This window comes from Diorhabda carinulata, chromosome 9 (assembly GCF_026250575.1).
Source record: "Diorhabda carinulata isolate Delta chromosome 9, icDioCari1.1, whole genome shotgun sequence".
NCBI classification, from domain to species: Eukaryota; Metazoa; Arthropoda; class Insecta; order Coleoptera; family Chrysomelidae; genus Diorhabda; species Diorhabda carinulata.
Window position 1 is genome coordinate 7022986 of NC_079468.1, and position 22587 is coordinate 7045572.

The window sequence follows — 22587 nt, forward strand, 5'->3', positions numbered from 1 at the left end:
TTTGATTGCTTTAACGCTTTCAATTTCTCCAGAATATTCAACGTTCAGATTTTCCACGTCAATAAAGGGCCTAGAATTTATTTTTCATTATGCAAAGATCGGTTATAAATTCACACAATACCTTTTGTTATTAACGCGTTAATAGTGAAGATATCGAAGCTATAGTGAACATCATACCTTTTGTTTCAAAAATAAAAGTAGTTCGAGAACATTCATTCAACATTCGATATCATTTCAATAGGTTTGTGGCTAATCTAACAAACAATATTAAATAATATACTTCTCAATCTGTTGGAGAAATACGCGTTTTATTCATTTCAATTGTTCCCTATTTATATTGATATTTTAACTAGTTTAAGTGTCATTCAAAATCAAAACATTTATAATAATATTCTGTAATAATCAATACCAACAACTAACTAACGTAGATGTTTAATGGAATTAGTATTTCCTTTTTTTCTATGAACTTACCTGAGCATTACAACCTATCTACAGAACTCAAATAATGTTAGGTAGATAATGAGTAATAGGTATGACAATTCAAAAGACAGGACTTGCAGAGAAGACATCCAGTGATGCACCCTTTTAAAGTTAGTCTACTACTACTAAATCAAACAGGAATTTCCGTTTCAACCTTTGCACTATAATTATCCAAGATATTTTTTGCTAACACATTTGGATGCACTTTTAGTTTTTCTTTACATTTTTTCGCGTACTTCTTTATTTCTTATTTGACATACAATAGACCTGGTGGCATCCTGTTGAATAGTTTCATTGTTTATAAACTGTGGGACTGTTAGTATCATTCCAAGACGTTTTTAACGGAAACCTGTATCATTTCAATATTTCAATTTGCAGCTGTTTCCTATAATTTCAGTGCAGAGGTACAGACTGATTCTAAGATGGTTTTGTAAATGAATAGTTGTAGCCAGTACCTAGATACTCTTCAACTTGAGACTGTAGTTGAAGTATTTTCTCCTGACCAAATGCATACCTAAAAACTCGTCACCTTGTGGGATTTCTTTGCCATTCAATATTACAGATTTTCTTACGTATTGTAAAAGTTATATGTTGGGGTTTGTTCTAGTTTTTCCTAAAAGTATAATCTATGAAGAGAGTACCTCTCTTTTATCTGTGGTAAATGGAGAGAACAACACAGAGGTCAACAACGCCCGATTATGGACTTAACACAACAGCAACAGAATTTGTGAGAATTTGCTTAAACTCAAATTGGAAGTTTGAAGGTGGAAAATAAAAAATTTCTATTATTTCATAGACTTAAAATACAATTAAAACTACCATTTTATCATATTAGCGATATCATTATACCAAACTTTTTGCTTCTTCCATAATGTACTACAAAGAATATTTATTGTAGCTGTAATGTGATTAAGGTCTCAAGATAAAGTATATGGCAACCTATGGATTCTTACGAATTGTTGTTTTAAAGACATCGGTATTTTCTTCTGAGATAACTAACTCAAAAACTGTAACGCAAAATCTGAATTTTAAAAGGTATATTGAATCTCCAAATAAAAAAAATTATATTCATTTCACGCTAGTACTAATCTGTGAGTGGGAAAGTTTACTGAATACCAGCGCAACCTTATGACTCAGTGTAGAATTAATTGGTTTTGTATTACAGTTACCTAAGTATAGCATTTGAGTTATTTCTAGATTAATATAGAAGATGGCATTTAATGCTTGGAAAAACTCAAATAGGTCCAATGACCCTGAATTGTAAAAGATATCTTTTTTATTAATTGGTGTGAAACTGTCGTGAAAATATTTGATTTATTCGTTCTCCTTCTGGCACACACTTATTTAATAATATTTGCACAAAAATACTTAATGTTCACAAATTAATTTTTTATATTTCTGTTCGACGCTTCAAGGATAAGAAATTAACATTAATGGAAATGAAATTTTAGATATCCACATATATATAATATATGCAAAAGTATAAAGAAGTGCATGATTTTTTTGGTTTTTAAATTGTTAAAAAATGTAAATATATCGATCATACTATACAGGATGAGGAATAATAAATCAAGGATTGTTTACAGGAAGTAATCTTTATGTTGAAAAATTAGAAATATGTGTGTTATGATAATATCAATAAATAATATTGGAAGAACTAAATACAAAATAATTTTATATATAGTTTGATATTTTGTCAGACAACATAAGAAACAAATAAACAAATTCTTGTTCAATACACTTTTCTGTGAAATCTATTATTATTTTCATTGAAACACTCTATTCATATTCCTCATTATGTATCGTACTAAAAATATATATCTAAACAAATGATTATGAAGAATCGAGGACCGAACCAGAAGAAGTTGTCCGTCCATCGAAGTCAGCCATATAAGCATTAACAAACATAATTTGATTTCATAATTAATTGAAATAATTTTAATATTTGTAGAAACATGTATTTCTTAAAAACCCAGAACCGCTTTCTTTTTTTTTTATAAAACTACAAGAACCAAAAGTCACTAATGTATGATGGCCAGGAATGCAGCAGGTGATTGCTGTGCGTAGTAGGCGATTGCGCATATTTCCCGCTCAAACGCTCTGTCACTGGCTTTTCCAACAGGTCACTTCTCGTTGAGTTGCAGTCACATAAACAAGGCCGTCATTATTGATTCTTGCGACAAGTGAATTGCGAGCTGTTATTCGTCATGCAGAAGGGAACAGTGCCGCGGAAATTCATCGAAGATTGAATGGAGTGAACGGAGACACCTTTATGAATGTCCAAGGACACTAGTCTGTGGCTACAGATATTGTTCAACGAGTTGACCAAGCGTGAATTATCGATACCATTTCTGAATGTTGCACTACAGAAACATTTGCGCTCGCTGGGTCCCAAAGTTCAATGGCAACCACAAAACTCGCCGAATAGGTACAGCTTTGGTACGGCTTTGGAGATTCTAATACCGATGGAGAAGGTTTTTCTAACTTCATTAAGACATGTGATAAGACATGGATTCTGTATCCTTCAACGAGACCCACAAAATTCGAACGAACTTTCCAACAGCGGTAGGATTATGGCAATTATTTTTTGGGTTGTCCAAAGGTGTGTTGCAAAGTTTACGCAGCATGGAACAAAAATTAATGCAAATTTACACTGTGAAATTTTTCGACGCTTACGGAGAGTTATTTAAAGCAAATGAAAAGGCATGCTGACTTGTTCTGGAATTGTTCGACACGTCGACAATACCCGTATCCACAGCGTTCGTGTAATCCAACAACTCCTTTAGCAATTTAGACATTTTCGAACACCTACCATACAGTCCTGACCTAGCACCGAGTTTTTTTCATCTTTTCCGTGAACTGAAGCAGTGACTTTGAGGGCGGCGTTTCCAAACTGACGTGGAGCTCCAAGAAACCGTCAAACTCACCTGTTAGAATATTAAATACGACTTCAATTGACCGATTAAATGTTACGTTACATATTAATTGACAGAAAATTCCCTAGGCAGAAATTTTTGGAAGGGTGAAACAAAACGAATTGAGTGGATTGAATATTAGAGTCGCTTAGATAGACTGAAAATTTGGAGAAAGTATCTAATTGAATAAACACACAGAATATGTAGTAGAAATTTTTTTATATATTCTATCGACTATAAAGGGTTACATCGGAGTATAAAAATAAAAGGACACTCCTCTTTTAGATTCAGTCGTTATTCACTTAAGCGATGTTTATTTCGGTTTCAGTTAATGATCGGCCGGATAGAAAGCGTGTCTTTTTTTGGTAATATAAACCTTAAATAACATTTTCAGATCTTCCACGCATTGAAAATTGTTTGTATACGCTTCAAAAACCCAAAATATTCTGCATCAATTGAGTTCAAATTTTAACATAATATACGTATATACGAGTAATTCAGATTGGTTTCATCTGTTTTTCGCTTATCTAACGGTGAGTGTGTACCAGAAAAAAGTATACTTTCTCCAATATCTGAAGCAATCACATGTTTAATAATATCCATTCCCAATTAAATCAATTACTCACAAAAAATTATCCACTTACAAACCATTGAGAAATTGAAATAGTTTGAGTGATTAAGCTGCACCGTTCGTCCAACCGTAGAAATGGGTGAAAAATATTAATTAATCTTGAATTGAACAAATGTTTGCCTCAATCATTTAGTCCAATCATCGGCGATGAATAACTAAAACCATATAATGTTGACATACGACCTCGATTTTCATGAAAATTTAAATTTGCTCTATTTAGGCTCTTTTTCTTGAAAATCTACCCGATGCTAATTATTTTGGGGTGGTAAAATTTCCCCTTATTTCAGCATTATTTGGTTCACCGTTGAACAAATGAAATCCGAAATATAAACAATCCAACAATTGAATATTCCTTAAGAGCAGCAAATTTTCAATTTAAAAAATTTAATTATTATATCTTCAACCCTTTTAAGTCATTCCTAAATAATAGGAATTGTTTATAAACAAATAACGGAATTCTTATTTTGGGGGTTACTATTCCAAGCTTCTTTTTATGTATAATCTTTTCTGCGCGATAATATCATTATCAATTTCCATTTGGGCGAACCAGCCTAATAGACATTCCATAGTATGGAAGTGATTCTCTTCCACTCTTTCCTATTTTCTTGCATTCCCAAGTTCCTCCTTTTCTTATGCCTTCTATTACCTCTGCGTACCAACTTTTTCTTGGTCTTCCTTTTTTTCTTGTTCCTCCCTGCTCTATATCTATCATTTTTTTTGTTGCTCTAAAATCTGGCATTGTCTGGATGTGACCCAGCCACTATATTCTTCTGGATCTTATCTTGCTTAGCTATGCTTCCCCAAATAAATCCCGTATTTCATTATTTGTTGTTATCAGCCACAATTCTTCCTTCTTTTTACTCCCTAGTAGCTTTGTCTTTCTAGAGATTTTACTGAAACTTATTATCGCAATCTGTGCTCCCAATTCTTTACTTCACTTCGTCATCCTTGCTTCCAGATTTTCTCCCTCGTCACTTCATAACTCTGAACTCGTTTTAAAGTTAAAGTCATTGCTTTTTCTTCAATCAATTGTAATGAAAAACTTCTTAATGCTCTTTTCCTTTTTGGTGTTGTATTTATCAAGAACTTCGATTCTCTGCCGCTTCTATGAAGGCTCTGCAAATTTCCTTAAGCTTATTTTCCGATGTTGAAAGGATTCCGACATCGCCTGCGTATGCCAGTAGTTACGTGTCCGTGGTTTTAGTATCTCCGTTCTATTCAAACCGATTTTACGTAGTATCCATTCTAATATTATATTAAACAGCGTAGTGGATAGCGGATCTCCCTGTTCTAATCCTGTGTTAGTCTGGAAACATTTTGATATTCTTTGGTTTGCTTTAATATTCGTTTTAGTATGTTCGCGTGTTATTTTGGTAAGACTTATTAGCTTTTTTTGGAAAACTAAGATCGTTCATAGTGTTCTACAATATATTTCTGTTCAAAGAATCGTAAGCTTGAAACCGAGTAAGATCATACTCATACCCCATTCTTTGCGTTTGCCTCAGAGTGAAAATACGGTCTTGATTGATCTTCCAGATCTGATGTAGTCTCCGAATAAGTTTTCTCTATATTTTCTCAAACTTCTATCTATGATTTAGCCATTATTTTATAGTCTGTATCTAATAGCACTTCACCTTTGTAGCAGCTACTTTCATCTTTTTTTCTTTCTTGTTTATTGGTACCATTATTACCATTTTCCACCTGGTATTATATCTTTTTCCCATATGTTACTTATCAAATGATAGATTCTTGTGCAAATCTACCGTATTTCATTAATTTTGTTTCTATTCCATCTTATCCCAAAGATTTACTGTTTTTTAGCCCCTGTACAATTGCTAGTATCTCCTCCATCAATGGTGGCAATATACTTTCGTTATTATTCAAATCTTGGGTTATAAGCTCCTCTATTGTTTTCTGCATTTGATATATCTTGGAAGTGCTCTTCTTATCTTTGGACCATTTTGGTCTCATCCATTATTAATTCTCATTATTATTTTTTATAAATATATTGCTCTGCTTTGATTGCCCTTTGTTGTATCTTATTTCTTTATAGAAATTCGTCATTTCTCCATTTAGAAATTACTCTTGTATGCGCTTTATTCTGCTCTCCTCTCTTTTTCGTTCTTTTACTATTCACGTCTTCTCCATTATTCTTCTTTGCCCATCATACCGTTTTTCAACTTTATCTGTTCTGGTCTTAACATTTTCTGTTTGGCTCGTTTTTACTTTTCAATTTGTGTCTTCTTTACATTTAACATCAAACCATTCTATTTTTTCCTGTTTTATTTTCTATGGTATTATTTTAATAGTTCAATATAATTTATCATATTATTATATATAATTGATTATAAATCATAACACACCTAAGTCCAATACTGAATCTTACCAAACTCGATATTTTTCGAAATCGGTGACAAAATATTTGTACTCGGGAACATGGTACTCGTACGATGGTTGGTACCGTGGAGGTGTAGTAGATATATGCATATGCCCATAATGGGCGCCCTCGCTGCGTTTGGAACAAGTAGGTTGTATAAGATGGACGGTGGAGGCCGATGTTGTTTCAGAATCGTAGGTTAGTTCTTGTTTCTGATTGCTGGAATTAAGTATATTTTCCGTGAAATAAGATGTGCAAGTGACAAATCAATTTTGAACGGTTTGGTAGTGAGTCTTTGACAAGATTTTGAAATATGTGTTTTATTCAGAAGTGGTTTTATTACTTATATCATCTAAATATTGATATGAGAGCTTGAATTGAATTTGAGAAAAGTAACTATTTTTTCATTCATATGCTACGTAACATTTCTAGTATATTGGGAATGTCATCTTAGTAGAACGATAGGCTTCATTTGATCAATTTTTTATTGAAAATAAAATACTTGAAAGACGTGACATCTGTTTCGTTAACAGAGTTCTACTCTTTAGAGACTAGTTGCAATTAGAAGTTCTTCGTTAAATATAACTCTCGCACCTTTCTCTGATGAATTTGTTTGTTATATGCCCTATTTACATATTTAAATTTCCATCTTGACTGAAGATAATTTAGAAAAGTGGATATAAAGGGACAATATTTTTATTTTTAATAATTTCATATATACTGGATTTCTTGACTCTCTTATAAACTGAAAGAAGTATATATACAGCATATCTCGATAGTTGTTTGAGATATTATTAAGTTTCCATACGGGGATGTTAATTTTCACAAAATTAATTAAATTAGGCAGATATCAAAAATTGCATATGAAATTTTTGATAAGAAAATGGGGGACAGTAACTAAGCGTCAAGTAATTTTAGCTTAAGAAAATCTTTTTACTCAATAATATTATACCCCGTGCATCAAAATAACTCAATGTTTTTAATCAACAATTTTTTATTAATGGTAATTGTTGGTTTTCACATTTTTTCGAGAAAATACTAAATTGTACTCTTGGATGTATGTACATATGCTATACTGGGGGAGCTCATTGTTCAAAATTGATGTATTAATCCCAATCCTCTTAGAAAGTCTAGAATGTAGGACGGCTGTAGCTGCCAGAGATCTTCTATTTCATACTATCTTAGGTGCAGTGCTCTGGAGTTCCTTAGTGTTTCACACTTCGAGAGAATGTGGATAGAGGTTTCTCTCTCTGTGCAACAAAATCTGCATGTCCTCAGGTGTTTGTTGAGGTAATAGTGCCCCAATAGGACTCTTAATTACTGGCTAACTGCAGCGTTTCTCTGGTTATAGTTTCCTAGTAGAGTCTTTGCCTGTCTCAGTTTCTATAGATTGTCCCAATAATTGGTTTTGCTCCTATCTACCATCTTTTCCAGTGCTTTTTCCATTCTTCTATACCTGATACCACAAAAGGGTTCAGGTTCCATGAAGGGCTTATCTGCCCCCTCTTTAGAGAGCTTATCAGCTATTTCATTTCCCTTCAGTTCGGTGGGTCCCGAAATATATTCTAGGGTAACTTTATTTTTCTTACCTAGCTCGTTTAATTTTTCTAGGCAGTCCCAAACGAGTGTGGATTTCATAATATTGAAGCTTAAAGCTCTAATAGCTGCTTTGCTATCAGATAGGATGATGATCTGTTTGCGATAGTTCCTCTATAGATTCTCAAGTTCTGTCTGCTGTTTTAGATCCGTTCGTATACCATTTAACGGTATTTCTGTTCATATATTGTATTATATTATGATCCCATTAATTTCCTCAAATTGGTATCGAGATAAATTTTTTCTCAAATCTAAACTTTTTCGATGTATTATCCTGAGGCATCTTCTATCTTTTATTAGTCATTTTTTGCCGATATTCTTGTTTGATGTTACATTTTCACTCGATTCTCTAGACCAAATAAATATGTTGAATCGATTCAGTGAATCGATACTTCGCCCATATAAAACGACACTCGATTTTCCAAGTGAGATGACTGTGTGCTCAGTTTCCGTTGCCTATTTTAATAAAGAAAATTACATTTGTAATCTTTGTATTTGTTGATTATGAGGGCCGTGAAAATAATATCAAAAAAGACTATGTTAGCAGCAGTAAAAAAGCAGCTCTCTACATGTAATACCCTTGCACTGGAAAGTCAGGGCTTAAACGAAGAATTTGAACATTGTTTATCGCAGGCAGTTGATCTTATATTTTACTGGTAAGAAAAAAATCTCTATCGGCATGTTTCTTCAATAGCAGTGATGTGTATAAATACCTATCGCCTATCGTGGGATCGTCTGTTCCTTGTGAGCGCATTTTTATAATTGTCGACATCAAAACTGACAAACAACTGGAACCACTTGGATCCAGTAGACTTGACAGACTATTGTTTTGGAAAAGCTTAGATATTAAGCATTGGGATATAAGCTATTTTATCAATTTTCCTAACTTTTTAATATAGTAAATATATATAGAAAATATAGGTTTTTTTATATCTGATAAGATACTTTGAAAATTGATTATTATTATCGAATTTCCTGAACTAAGGATTCCCTGATTTGATTGAAAAGAGATCCCAGAGATTTTTTATTAAGGTATCTTCCTTGTTTTTCTTAAAATGAATTTCTATTTACATTGTAAATTCAAAGTTGAAAAAAAATCGATTTTTCAGAAATAGATCCTTTACACCTCGATTTTTTTATAACCGATTCATCAACCGATTCTTATTGATTCGATCTTTTTTGAGAAATTCGCCGTCTCTATTTCAAACTGCTATCGCGGCTTTCATTTCCTTTTATCCCAGTTGTTGTAACTGTTAGTTATTTCTCGAAATAGTAAAGAAATATACTTGAATTCTTGAGAACAATTTTTGTAATGATGCTGATTGTTAGGGACGTTCAATTTATATAAAACGGGGATATACGAGGATATATTGGAAAATTATTAGCCTACTATAGAACCAAACAAAATTTTAATGTCAAAATATTTTATTACTCAACATATTCTCCTCTCAATTGAATACATTTATTATAGCGAACCTGCAACGTCTCTGGACCTTTAAAAAAAATGTTGCTTTGCAAACCAGACCTCCACAGCTTTTATTACCTCCTCGTTGGAAGAAAATTTGCTACCTTTAAAACTTCATCTGAGGAAAGAGATAATAATCGGACAGAGCCAAATTTGGTGAATGAGGGAGGTGTTCTAGTAATTCAAACCCTAATTCACGAATTTTTTGCATGGCAACATGAGATTTGTGTGCAGGGGCGTTGTCCTGCAAAAACAAAACACCTTTGGATAGCTTTCCCTGTCTTTTCTCTTTAATTTTTTCCCGTAGAGTGGTCAGTAATATCGAATAGTAATCTCCAGTTATTGTTCTACCCTTATCCAAAAAATCAATTATGAGTACTCCATGGCAATCCCAAGAAACCGAAGAAAGAACTTTTCCAGCCGATTTTTGGACACGAAACTTCTGGGGAACCAGAGTGTCACCATTCCATCGATTGTTGCTTTGTTTCTCGATCGTAGAAATGTACATTAGTTTAATTCATTGTAACAATTTGGTTTAAGAAGTCTACATCGTTTTCAAATCGAGCACAGATCGAACGCGATGATTCTACCCTTGAACGCTTTTGGTCAACATTCAAACATTTTGGGATCCATTTTGCAGCAATTTTTCTCATGTCCAAATTAACGTGAACTATATGATGAACGCGTTCGTATGAAATATTCAGTGCTTCAGATATCAGTTCCCGATCGGTCATCATCTTCAATGGAAAATTCAATTTTTGACGGTCGCATACGAAGGACAATGATCACCCTTTTAAATACAGGTACTTGATGATGGCTCGACACTCCAATTTTTCGATTTTCACAATTTCGGTGGACATATTTTTCCGTTCAATTTATTGCGTATCTCTGGTTTACTTTTTTGACGTCAAACTTTACACTGACACTTCTAATAAGTTGTTCATTGCTATGGTAGCGCAAAATTTTGTTTATGCATGGAACTGGTCTAGGCTAACTAAATATCAATACATCCTCGTAAAACTTATCAATTCATAGAAAAAGTTTTGAAAACTTTTGTTTATTTAGCTGAGAATTATCTACAATGATTTTTAATAAAACATTTTTAATTATAGTTATGCATTTATTTCATGTATCTTCTTTATGAGCTATCTTTATACATTTAAAAAATAAATAATTAGTTTAATTGCCACTAGATTCAAATTAAGTCCATATTACAGAATGACTCTTTACCGAACCGCTGAAAATTGATAAATGTGAAATTTTTAAGTACTTGTCAGAGTTGGAAAATGAACCCATCTTTTGTATTAGAACGACCGCATAAAACTGTATTATATCGAAAATTAACAAATAATGTAGTTCTCCAAATATACCCAGGTAAAGTAATTTTATTTCTATATATATATATATATATATATATATATATATATATATATATATATATATATATATATATATATATAAAACCAACAAAAATAAACAATCTGTGAAACGACTTTTGAAAAGATAAAAAATTATCGATTCCAATAACTATTTTAGAAGTTTAGCCCTCCTTGGCAAAAAAGCATATAAGGATTTTGAAAATCAAGTAAGCCTCAGAAATTTTCTAAAAAACCTATTTTCCAGTATAGTAAACCAAAATGTTGTAGACAATACCTGTTGCTATTGCTATTGAACATTTTATTCAATCTTTGAGATTTCATCAATAGATGACGCTACACAAAACAATGAAGATATAGTTAGTAATTTGAAAGTGAGATTTTTTGAAAAAATGAAAACGAAGAAAAAAATTAAATATATTGATAGTATTGGCTCGATTTTAATTTTCATTAACTGTTATTATAAGATTTGTGGGGCGACTATTTTAACAAATATGCGTTAACGGTCGCGTGGTTAGGTCATAGCTTTGTAGTCATAGGTTTGCGGGGTAAATTCTGCCTGGGAAATGGATAATTTCACATTATTATTATTCTTTAATGGAATTTTGAACTTGATTTTACACCTTTCCTAAAGTTTTAGTAAAATAAATCATTTATATGAGCCAAATGAGACTTCAAATGTAAAATAACTTCAATAACTAATCATATTTTATTCAGAATATGATTGAAAAGTCAATTTTCCTGAAAAAATAATTTTAATTTGAGCACAATCTTATAATTTTAATGATATATACAGAGAAAATGAAAACGAAGATAAAAATTGACTAAATTGATACTATTGGCTCGATTTTAATTTTTATTGACTGTTATATTATTATAAGATTTGTGGGATGACTATTTTAACAAATATGGCTGAATGTCGCGTGGTAAGGTCGTCGCTTTGCAGTCAAAGGTTCGCGGGGTAAATTCTGTCTGGGAAATGGGTAATTTCTCCTTCTCGTTATTCTATAGTGGAATTTTCAACTAGATTTTAAATTTTTCATAACGATTTAGTTACATAAATCATTTATATGAGCCAAATGAGGCTTCAAAAATAACTTCAATAACTAATCAAATCTTATCATTCGATTGAAAAGTTAATTTTTTTGAAAACACCTTTAATTTTAACAAATTTTCATGACTTTAATTATATATGCATGGAGACACTTTTGAATAAGCATATTGTGGAAATATAGGTACAGAAATCTGAAGGAAAGTCGATAGTAAAGGGATTATGACTATCTTATAATTAGCTGAAAAATCCACTATTGAGTAAAGTTGAAATTCATTGTTGTACAATGTGATAAAGGTGAAATTATTCAAGAAACGTTGTAAAGAGTTAATTATCATAGGGAATATTATAAAGTGTGCGTTTGAAGCATAGGATAAAATGTATAACACTAATACTTTATAGTATTTTCACAGATTATTTAGTCTTTACAACTTCTTTCTAATAATTTCAACTTTACTCAATAGTGGATTCTTTAGCTTATTATTAGAAAGTGGGTAATAGTTCCTTTCTTTGTCATTTCTGATCCTATATATTTATAATATACTCTTTCAATTTTCTCATCATCAGCTTCTATTATTTGAATCATTCTTAAAGACCAATTTAAGCAAGATTCATTCCAAAAATCTCATTTTTTAGTCTATATTCTAAATGAAGTGTGGGTTTTAAGTAGATTCGTAGATAAGTATATTTAATACAAGTACTCTGGGATATTTAAACAAATAAATATACCTTTCATAGTTTTACCTCATTATTCTAGAGAACTTATATTGATACACTTAAATTTAAATCCAAGATCAGTTTTGTTGACTGGTAGAATAAATTTTTCCCTATTGATGAATTTTTTATCCTACCGTCAGATGTTTTGTCAGGCAATTTTTTTAATAAGTTTCAATCTAGCTTACCCTGGAAACAGCAGCATATGTGTACGTAGGATATGCAATTTAAAAGGAGCAACCGTAAATAAAATAATATTAGTATGATGCCCATAAATATCTGTTTCGAGTAAATTGTTTCAAACAGGTACGAATTTCAAACTTTTAATAAAAACAAAAAAGTACATAATACTACAACGCTTCTATTTGTTTTTTTTTTGACCAAAATTCATTCTCAAATACTTTTGGTGAAAATTTTACATTCGTCTACTGTAAATTACTAGCACTGAGAACCATTTTAATTGGAATTAACATAGTAACGTTTATACCAGAATCCCTCTCTTTAGTAAACATATTGTTCTGTCTATTCTATCAGATATTTCAATTATGTTGAGCTATTTGACTGAATGAAATTTGCAGCTTCCAAAATATAATTACATCGACAATGCTTCGAATTTAATTTTCCCCATTTTCCAACCTGTTAAGTAAATAGTAAACATACGTAGCAGTCAAACTGTTTACCATGATTCAGAAATTGTTACACACATATATTCAATAACACAAATTATGACATACTTATACTAAATTTTGTATATCCTATCCAACCAACAAAATCAAAAACATTCATGAATAAATCTTGTATATACATTTACTAACAAACATTTTTTAACTTGTATTAACAGCGAATGTAGCAATCTATAGAAATCCTGTCCTTGCACTAACCTTAACGGTGGCGGGCTCTACCATAATTTTCCTCAAATCCAAATTATCCAACCAATTGTCCTCTGACCGCATCACTGGTCTGGTCCCAGGTTGGCGCAGAGGTCCAGATTCCGATCTTTGGGATATATTGCTACCAGAAGGCGACGACTACAAGCTGGTGTTCATTAACTCAGATGGATCCTCCAAAGAAGAAACTTCGTCTAGAGAAGAAGACGATAACGATAGCACCTCAACTACGTCGAGTTTTCCTATAGACGAATGCGATTGGGATTATTTCGAACCTGGAACTCGACCTACTCCTGTAATTAATTGGGGCTCTCCGTTCGGGTCTCCTAGAGTCTACAGAAGAGATATGGTAGAGAGTCCCATTGGATCACCGTTAGTCTATAGGAGGTTTGTTATTTTTTCATTGTATATATTTAAGCTAATTTAGAAATGAGTATTTAAAAAGTAATAGTGAGAAAATCCGGATTATTTTTGCATTAATATAGATTTAAGGAACCATTCAATTTTTTTCCAATCATAGAGTACGTACTTTTTAGGAAATTCTTAAAGGCAGAAATTGGGAGGAGTTAAGGTGATTACAATTTTGCTTACAGGGTAGGGCAGATTAATTTTTAAATATAAAAGAATGCAAAATTATTGCAAATTTCATGTTATCGTAGTGATCCCTGCCGCTTAAAAGCATTATAACATAGTCAGACATGGCCAGAAGTGCTTCGCGATAAATATCTTTAGTAAATCACTTTAAAGAAGCTCCTGTATTACAAATTGTTAAGGATAAAATTTCAGTTGTTTATAAAGAATTCGTTTACGTCTCCTAACAGTCCTAACTGGACTGTTAGGAGAGACCTAAATGCATCGCTAATGAGAGAATCTTAGATATAGACAAAGATTCGACAAATTTTGATTTTTTTTTACACGGATTTTGCTTGTGCTGGATTTGGTTTTGTAATTAGATAACCCTGAAACAAGATTTGTTTTCTCTACGGGGCTTGGATTGGGATGCTAGTGAATTGAGTTCTCTTCGTAAGGGTGTGGGAAGAAATAATCCGTACAAACTGTTTCTTTTAATTTATTCTTTGATTTAAATATTTGCACTTTACTCTATGAGACAATAGTTACTACACTATAATTACTCGCACTTTATATAACTGAATAAGCACTCAGTCGGCTCGCTTTTCTAATTTTTGTTTTCAAATATTTCATTAAATTATGAAATACTGATTCTGGCGTTTGCCGGAGTTTGTTAAAAATTCTCTTTTTTAATTCTTCATGTGTAGCTACTTCTCAACCTTCAGTATATATGTTTCGTTTCAAAAGTGCTCAATCGGTCTATAGTTGAGGTACGTTAGGAATATTCCTAAATATCTCAATAATGGCCAACCATACCAACACATTTGAGCTGAACTTTTTGTGTATTTTTGAAATACACTTCTGAATTTAATTTTCTAACAATTTCTGACAATAATAATTCTTATAATTCACTCCCGTCAAAAGTAAAGTATGACTCGTCGTCGATAAATTCTTAACCTTTAGCGGGCGTCATTTCGTTGTTACTTAGACTTCTAAGTTTTGATTTTTTTTCAATTTGTTGCTTCTCAGAGTGCTGTTTTTTGTTTATTTTTTAACATTCTGTTGTTTACATATCTCTTATCAATTTTGAATTTTCTGCCCAATTTTCGCAAACTGACTTTTCCGTGAACCGCTTTAACCAAAAGCCTCTCTCTTCATTTTTGGCTTTTTTGCTTTTCTGCCTAATCATGATTTTCTCTTAATTGAAATATCTGTCTCTGGCAACTGCCAAATTACTAGAAACAATAACGTTCTCAACCATCGCCTACTTTATTTGATAAGCTTTTTAAGAATATACGTATTTTTGTCCCCACACCCTTATTTGCGTGTCTTCACGTGTCCATTATTGTAGAAATTGGCAGCATTTTGAACAATGAGATTAAACCGAAACAACGACCGGTCTATTATTCCAAGTTGCCATCTATTTGACTGAGAAATTCACCAGGTTACAGGGAAAACATAGACTTTTGTATAAGTAAGTAAATAACGTAAACGAAATTCCGGTAGTACAGATAATTAATAAGGATAAAATATTGGTTGTTCATAAATAATTCGATTCATAGTTGCCTAGAAAAGTGCTTAGTGGATAATCAAGAAAAGGGACGCAGATGTAGACAGACATTCCACAAATTTTTGATTTTTTTGGATTTGATATTTTGATTTGAAATACTTTATACAGGATTTATTTTCTCTAGAAAGCTTGGATTGGGATCTTTGTTAGTAGAGTTTTTTCATATGCGCGTATCTTCACATTTTCATCATTGTGAAGAAGTTGATGCTGCAGTGAGAGAGGCTGGTATTAGCATTGGCAAAAACTAAACAGAAACAGATGGGTACAGCTATGGTTGTATTATCTCTTGACTTCATTTGTTTGGCTCACAAGGTCACGTGAAAACCGTACGCAAAACAACGGGTTAGGGAGGGAACAATACCTCAGGTCGTATTTTTCACATCACTACTTGTTAATAATTGACATCTTATCCTTGTTGATAATTAGAGGAAGACAGAATGAAGTTTTAACACATACACTGCTTCTGTTGCGCCTACTCTGTTTTGTACAACCGTCATATTATGACGGCCAATTCGATCAAGCAATAGTTCTGCCCTATCCTGTATTTTCGTAATAAATACATATGTTTTTATCACAAATTTATAGTTAAGTGATTATGATTATCAGAAAATACCATTATATCGTTGCGTTTTAAATATTGTTCATGTCCAATTTTTTCCCAAGAATTTGTGAAAATAGTAAATTCAATATATTTTGCAATAATGTAAATCAACGTCCCAAATTTCAAGATTTATTCTTAAATTAATTAGATCTAAATGTAGATCTGATTATACGCAGTGGAACTAATAATATAATTAACTTAAACGATTACTAGGAAAGATGAAACCATGAAAATGGTTAATAAACTCTAATAGGCCTAAATTTACAACAAATAAAGATGATAATGGTTTTCTCTTTAAATAGAACCACAAATTATGATAACAATATTAAATTGTCTGGGAAACGGAGATGATGTGTTGTTGCAAGACTACCAAAACAAACATCAGAGCTCTGCAATAGCTTCGAAACTGTTATCCGGACTCTGCTCCATTTGTTATTGGTTTGCTAAATATGAACGTGGTCGTACAGACACCGATGATGGTAAATGGTCTGGTAGTCCAATTGAGGTGATTACTCCAGAAAGCATACAAAAAGTCCACAAATTGGTTATATCTAATCGTAAATTGATATTGCGTGAGTTATTTGAGCCCGTAAAGATATCAGAAGAAAATGTGTTCACAATTATGCATTTGATCTTGAGGAAGTGGGTGTCGCATTTACTTGCAGTTCATCAAAAACAACAATGTGTTGATGATTCAGATCAGAGTTTGGCCGTTTTTACACGTAATAAATCAGATTGTTTGTGTCGGTATGTGACAACAGATAAAACTTAGATCCATTACTCCATTCCGGAATCAAAACAATTATTACCTGAATGAACTGCAGGTGAATCATGTCCTAAGCGTCCAAAAGCACAACACTTAGCTGATAAGGTTATGGCTTCAATATTTTGGGATGCACATGGAATATTGTTCATCGACTATCTCCAAACGGGAGAGACAATCAAAAACGATTACTACATAGAATTGTTAGATCTTCTAAACGCAAAAAGCAAGAAAAAACGGTCTCATAAGCTGAAGGAAAAGCCACTGCTTCACCAAGACAACACACCGATTCACAAGTTGTAGACAAAGATGGTTATATTGAATCACACTTCGAATTGCTTCCTTATCTACCGTATTGTCTAGATCTAGCCCCTAGTGACTACTGGCTATTCGCTGATCTGAAAAAAAGCTCACCCAGTAAAAAATTCAGCTCAAATGAAGAAGCAATTGCTGAAACTGGAGCCTGTTTTGAGGCAAAAGACAAATCCTAGCACGGCATCGAGAAGTTAGAGAAGCATTGGAATGATTAGTATGGTATTGCTGTTGAAAGAGATTACATTGATGAATATAATCGTTTTTTGGCATAAACATGTTTTTCTTAGTTAGTTACATGGCTTATTGAGTAATGTGTTAATAATCAAATATCCCAATAAAATTTAACTAAATGGCCCAGCCAGCCAGCCAGCCAAAAAAATCGATATAATGTTTGCCATGAATGAAAAAAATAGATAATTGACATAAATTCTTCATTTATTTGAAATTATTAGATAAAAAGCTGCAATTTTGAGTTTGAGTGAAAATATAAATTTGCCTAGTTCAAGATCAGCCTGTCACGTTTTATTTTTATATTCTCTTTCTTTCCAATTTTGAATTATAGTGTTTAATGACTTTTTTAGACATACTACAAAAACTTAATCATAGATTTTTGGTCCCACACTTTCTTAAATAACAAAGTATCTTGAATTTTCATCCCCCTTCATTTACCATTTGTTTTCTATTATTATTTGCTTTCTAATTTCAAATGTCAAAAATACTTCAAAATGAAGTGAACAATCCAATATTTTGTAGTGTCCAGCAATTACAATTGTACCAACAAAAAATGTTTTGTACAATAATGTACAAAATAACTCTAGTTAAAAAATTTTAATCGAAAATAAAAGTTATGAAGTAACTCTCCCTATATTGGACCGCGACGTTTCCATTTACTATAACAAGATTACAAATGATTGAAATTCGGATTATATCCAAAAATACAATTTCTGGATATTTTGCCTGAAAACATAACTTGATACAAATAAATATTAAATAAGAGAACGCTGAGAAAAAATTACATAACTTATCTACAAGGGCGTTCTGTTTAAGCATACGTATACTGGGCTATTGTTCTAACCTTTTCGATTTATTTTAGGAAAACGAATTGTCAACGCAAAAACCTTAAATGAAACGAAAATAAATTCCTAACACAATTCAAAACGAAATATTTTAGATTTGATTAATATACAATATAATTCGAAATATTTATAATCATCATTTTATTGAACAGATAGTAAAATCCAATTAATAATATAATCGACATAATATTTTCACTTCATCTATTAATCTCCTATCATAACTCATTTTTCAGATTTTCTACAATCTCTTTGCTCAGCTTTGGATTTTCACTTAGTTCTCTTAATTATGCAATAATACAGATATAGTCTTAAAAAGATATTTTTTGCATAGTTCGTCACTATATTTTTTTCTGGCAATAAGATTATCTGCGTCGCTAACCATTTCTGACTATGGTGGAATATTTGGTAGAAAGTAGCTTTTCTTTATGACAATTAGCCACACATTCTTCAATTTTTTCAGCCACAACAAATAACACATTGAGTACAAAACCTCCTTTAGTTTCAGCGCGTAGAATTATAATGCGTTTCCTCGTATAATAAGTATAATATTAAATATAAATTTTCACAATTATCCACTCAATTTATTAAATAATGACTGTTCAACCATATTACTCTTGATGATAGGATCATCACCAAGTTTTCTGGTATTAGCGTTATCTGGAAAATCTGTTAATGTTTGGTATAAAGAGTGCTCCAGGACTTGATACAAAAATTTGGGAATGAGTAGATGACGTGAAAATAAAGCTGTGACATGAGAAAAAGTCTCTCATACGCCCCCTTGTTTTTCAGTTAAAGGCCTTTAAAGTTGCGAAAATACTATAGTGTACTGTATATATTATATATTTAAGTATAATTTCTAAATTATTAATTCGAATATTATGAATGAACGATTAGGTATGTCCATATAATATGTTTTAGGGAAATAATAACTTTACACTACTATTTGGAGGCCAAGGGTGGCTCATGCCCAATAGTTAACAGTCCGTAACTTTCACATGGGCAACCTGTACAATCTAAAGACAGCAGAAATGAATGTTTCAATCGATTTTTCAACAAAAGATGCTCATTGATTAACTCGATCAAAATTTATGGTTTAGGAGATATGTAGATTTTTAGATCGTTGTACATACCAAAGAAACCAGTCGCTAGATATTCTGAGAAAAATGATCATAAATTGTAATTGTTTATTGAAAATACTTACAGGAAGTATTAAAACAGAATCAAACATTTCTAATTGAACTGCAAACTGTCGAACATCGTGTTACATAAGGAGAAAATTGAAATGTAGAAAAATTTTGTTGGCTAACCAACAGCTTATCAAATGAAAACAAAAAAAAACTATAATAACTTTTCGAAGTGGGCACCTTGCACTTCTACACACTTCCGGAGTATACGGAGGATATTTCTTAAAATATCATGAACCACATATCTCGGCGAATCTTGAGAGGAATATCGCATAACATGGGTGGGAAAACATTAACAAAAAAATATGGACCTACAAATTATTACCTACTATTCTTGCCCACACATTAACACAAAATTCGTTGTTTGAATATATGAATTTCCAGAAAAAAAGCTGTTCCTAGAGAATCCTATAAAAAATTGATAAATTTTAGAGAAATTTTGCGTACGCTAGTTGTGGGATCAGCATCAATTGCATTTTGCTCCAAAACTGGTGCTCGTATAGTTCGTTATTGATTTTTGTCATCTTTTTTGGTAGAACACTTCCTAAAATATAATTTTATAAAGAATAATGGAAACCAGTTTACCTCATTTATGTAAACAAACCTATTTCCCTTAAGCTGCAACCAACCTTAACAGTCGGGTAGATGTCTGCCCGGATAGCGCAAATGTTTATTTATTTATTTATTTATTAGTCCTCCAAGAAATATTTGATTGTATTTTAATACATCCTCTAATTATTTTTAATCAATGATAACAATTTATGGTAATTTTCTTCAGAATGTCTTTTTATGGTGAACGAATTTCTTGACATGTACGATCCAAAAATCTACATACCTCCTAAACCATGAATTTTATCTAGTTAAATAAAGAGTACCTTTTTGTTGAATAAATCGATTGAAAGATTTAGTTATGCTACATTTAGATAGTATGGGTTTCCTCTGTAGAAATTACGGATAGTTAACCATTGGGCATGATCCGCCTTTGGCCTACTAGTGTAGAATTATTTATTCCATAAAACACACAACATGAACAAACTTAATCATCCATTGAAAATTCCTTTTGTTGAAATGTATAATTTGGAGAATATACTTAAATATAAGTTCTGATCTAGCAACTTTAAAGGCATATAATGAGGGATTGTATGCGAAAAATTTTTATGTTTCAAGATTTTTTTCACGTCATCTACTCACTTCCGACTTTTTCGGAACGTATACCTACAATGTAACCCTATTTTGTTTAAATTATGAGTAGATTTACATTTAAACTCGGTTCAGTTAATTTTTCGATTTTTGTTTTTTTAGTTTTTGCTATTATATCATCCATGATACAACTTCTATTCACGATGAAAGGAAGGTTTTTAAATGAATTGGATTAAAAAAACTTATTTGGTTCCGTTGTTTATTTAATATTTTATAAGCTACTTACTCACTGTTCATTTGTATTGATATTCTGGGTAATTCATTTTCCCATTGTCGAAAAAAAATTTCTTAACAAAACATATCGGAAATGGGTAAAATCTAATATTTTATTCGATAAACGACAATCTTAGCAATATATTTCAACTATAAGATGATTAATGACTAATATAATGTTTTTAACCTCACAATTTTATTACATTTTGACGCATATAATCAGATCTACACGGGCTATGGCTTCTTCCAATTGTGAATGAATACAAAAATTTAGTTTTCACAATTGTGGGAAAAAATTAAACTTGAACTTGTATCCTCCAATGGATGATAATAGTATATGAAAGAAGTTTTTTAAACATAATTGACATTATTATTATTATTATTATTATTATTATATTCTAATAAATTTTCCAGTTACTGTAATTGTAAATTAATAATATAACAAATTATGTGTACTTATATGGAATTATATTTCATAATACATTGTATATATTTCTATTGTTTCAATAGAGTGTATTAAATTATGAGTGAACCAGGTGTTTTTAATAGTAATAGCACCTGTTAAAAATTTTATTTAGTTTAATTTCCAGTTTTTGAACCAACTGTTATTTCGAAGGTAATTTTTATTTTATTTTCTGTCGCTTACAAAATTGTGCTTAGTTTTGTGCATATTTAAACACGCTGTGTATATTTATGAAAGTTATACTAAAATATAATTGAATTGTAAATCAATATAGATGAAACCAAAGATTTTTAAACTTAACATGAGGAAAATAAAAAAACCTCATTTTCGATCTCACTCTTTTGTTTAAATCATACCATATTCACGAGAAAAAAAATTAAAAAAAAAACAACGATTTGGAAAAGAATTATTAGGCATAATTATTATGAATTCTAGATATTTAGACTATAAACGAGATATCAAAAGCATCTGTGATATCGTCAATAAAATTAATTCTTTGCTGTACTTAATATGAATATAAACAACAGAGAAGCCGAGAAATTATATATGTACCGGGTGTCCCAATAAGAATGGCTCTTGGCCATATATCGGGAACCGTTTATAGTACAGCTTCGGGAAAAAAATTTTATAACAAAAGTGACCTCGCTATTCTGTTGTTAATTTGGTCTACTTTTATATTCCTTAAATAGCGCCCTCTAGCGTATATGTTACTCATTAGGTTGTTTCGAAATTATAACTCTTACATTGGTAGAAAGGAGCTCTCTTCAAAAAGATTACGCCCTCTGGCGGTGGACCTAGAACTCTATACATAATTTCCAAGTTTTTCTTGAGGTCTCTTTTGTTATAATTTTTTTCCCGAAGCTGTACTATAAACAGTTCCCGAGATATGGCCGAGAGCCTTTCTTATTGGGACACCCGGTACATATTTGGTATACGTCCAACATCAACATCTCAATGTACTCAAAATGAGACTATTTAGAAAGTACATAAACAAGTAATTGAAAATCTCCCCAATTGTGAAATCAAGTCAGTGATACATTTTTTGTTGTATAATCTTTTATAACAAATTTATCATCAACTTCTATATGATAATGAAATATCAGATTGAAAAATAAATTTTGTGCAGATGAGTGTTAAAAT

The 22587-nt window shown here is 31.6% G+C and overlaps 1 protein-coding gene across 8 annotated transcripts in view; it reads left to right on the forward strand.

Moving 5' to 3' along the window:
* LOC130898064 (uncharacterized) overlaps positions 1-22587 on the forward strand; it is a 299991-nt gene that overhangs the window by 171727 nt on the left and 105677 nt on the right. For 7 of the 8 annotated variants that reach the window (XM_057807100.1, XM_057807104.1, XM_057807105.1 and 4 more), the window contains one exon: positions 13447-13879. In XM_057807100.1, the coding sequence (XP_057663083.1) occupies positions 13447-13879 (433 nt within the window). The remainder of the gene's footprint in view (positions 1-13446; positions 13880-22587) is intronic. The other variant, XM_057807102.1, reaches the window with a different exon arrangement.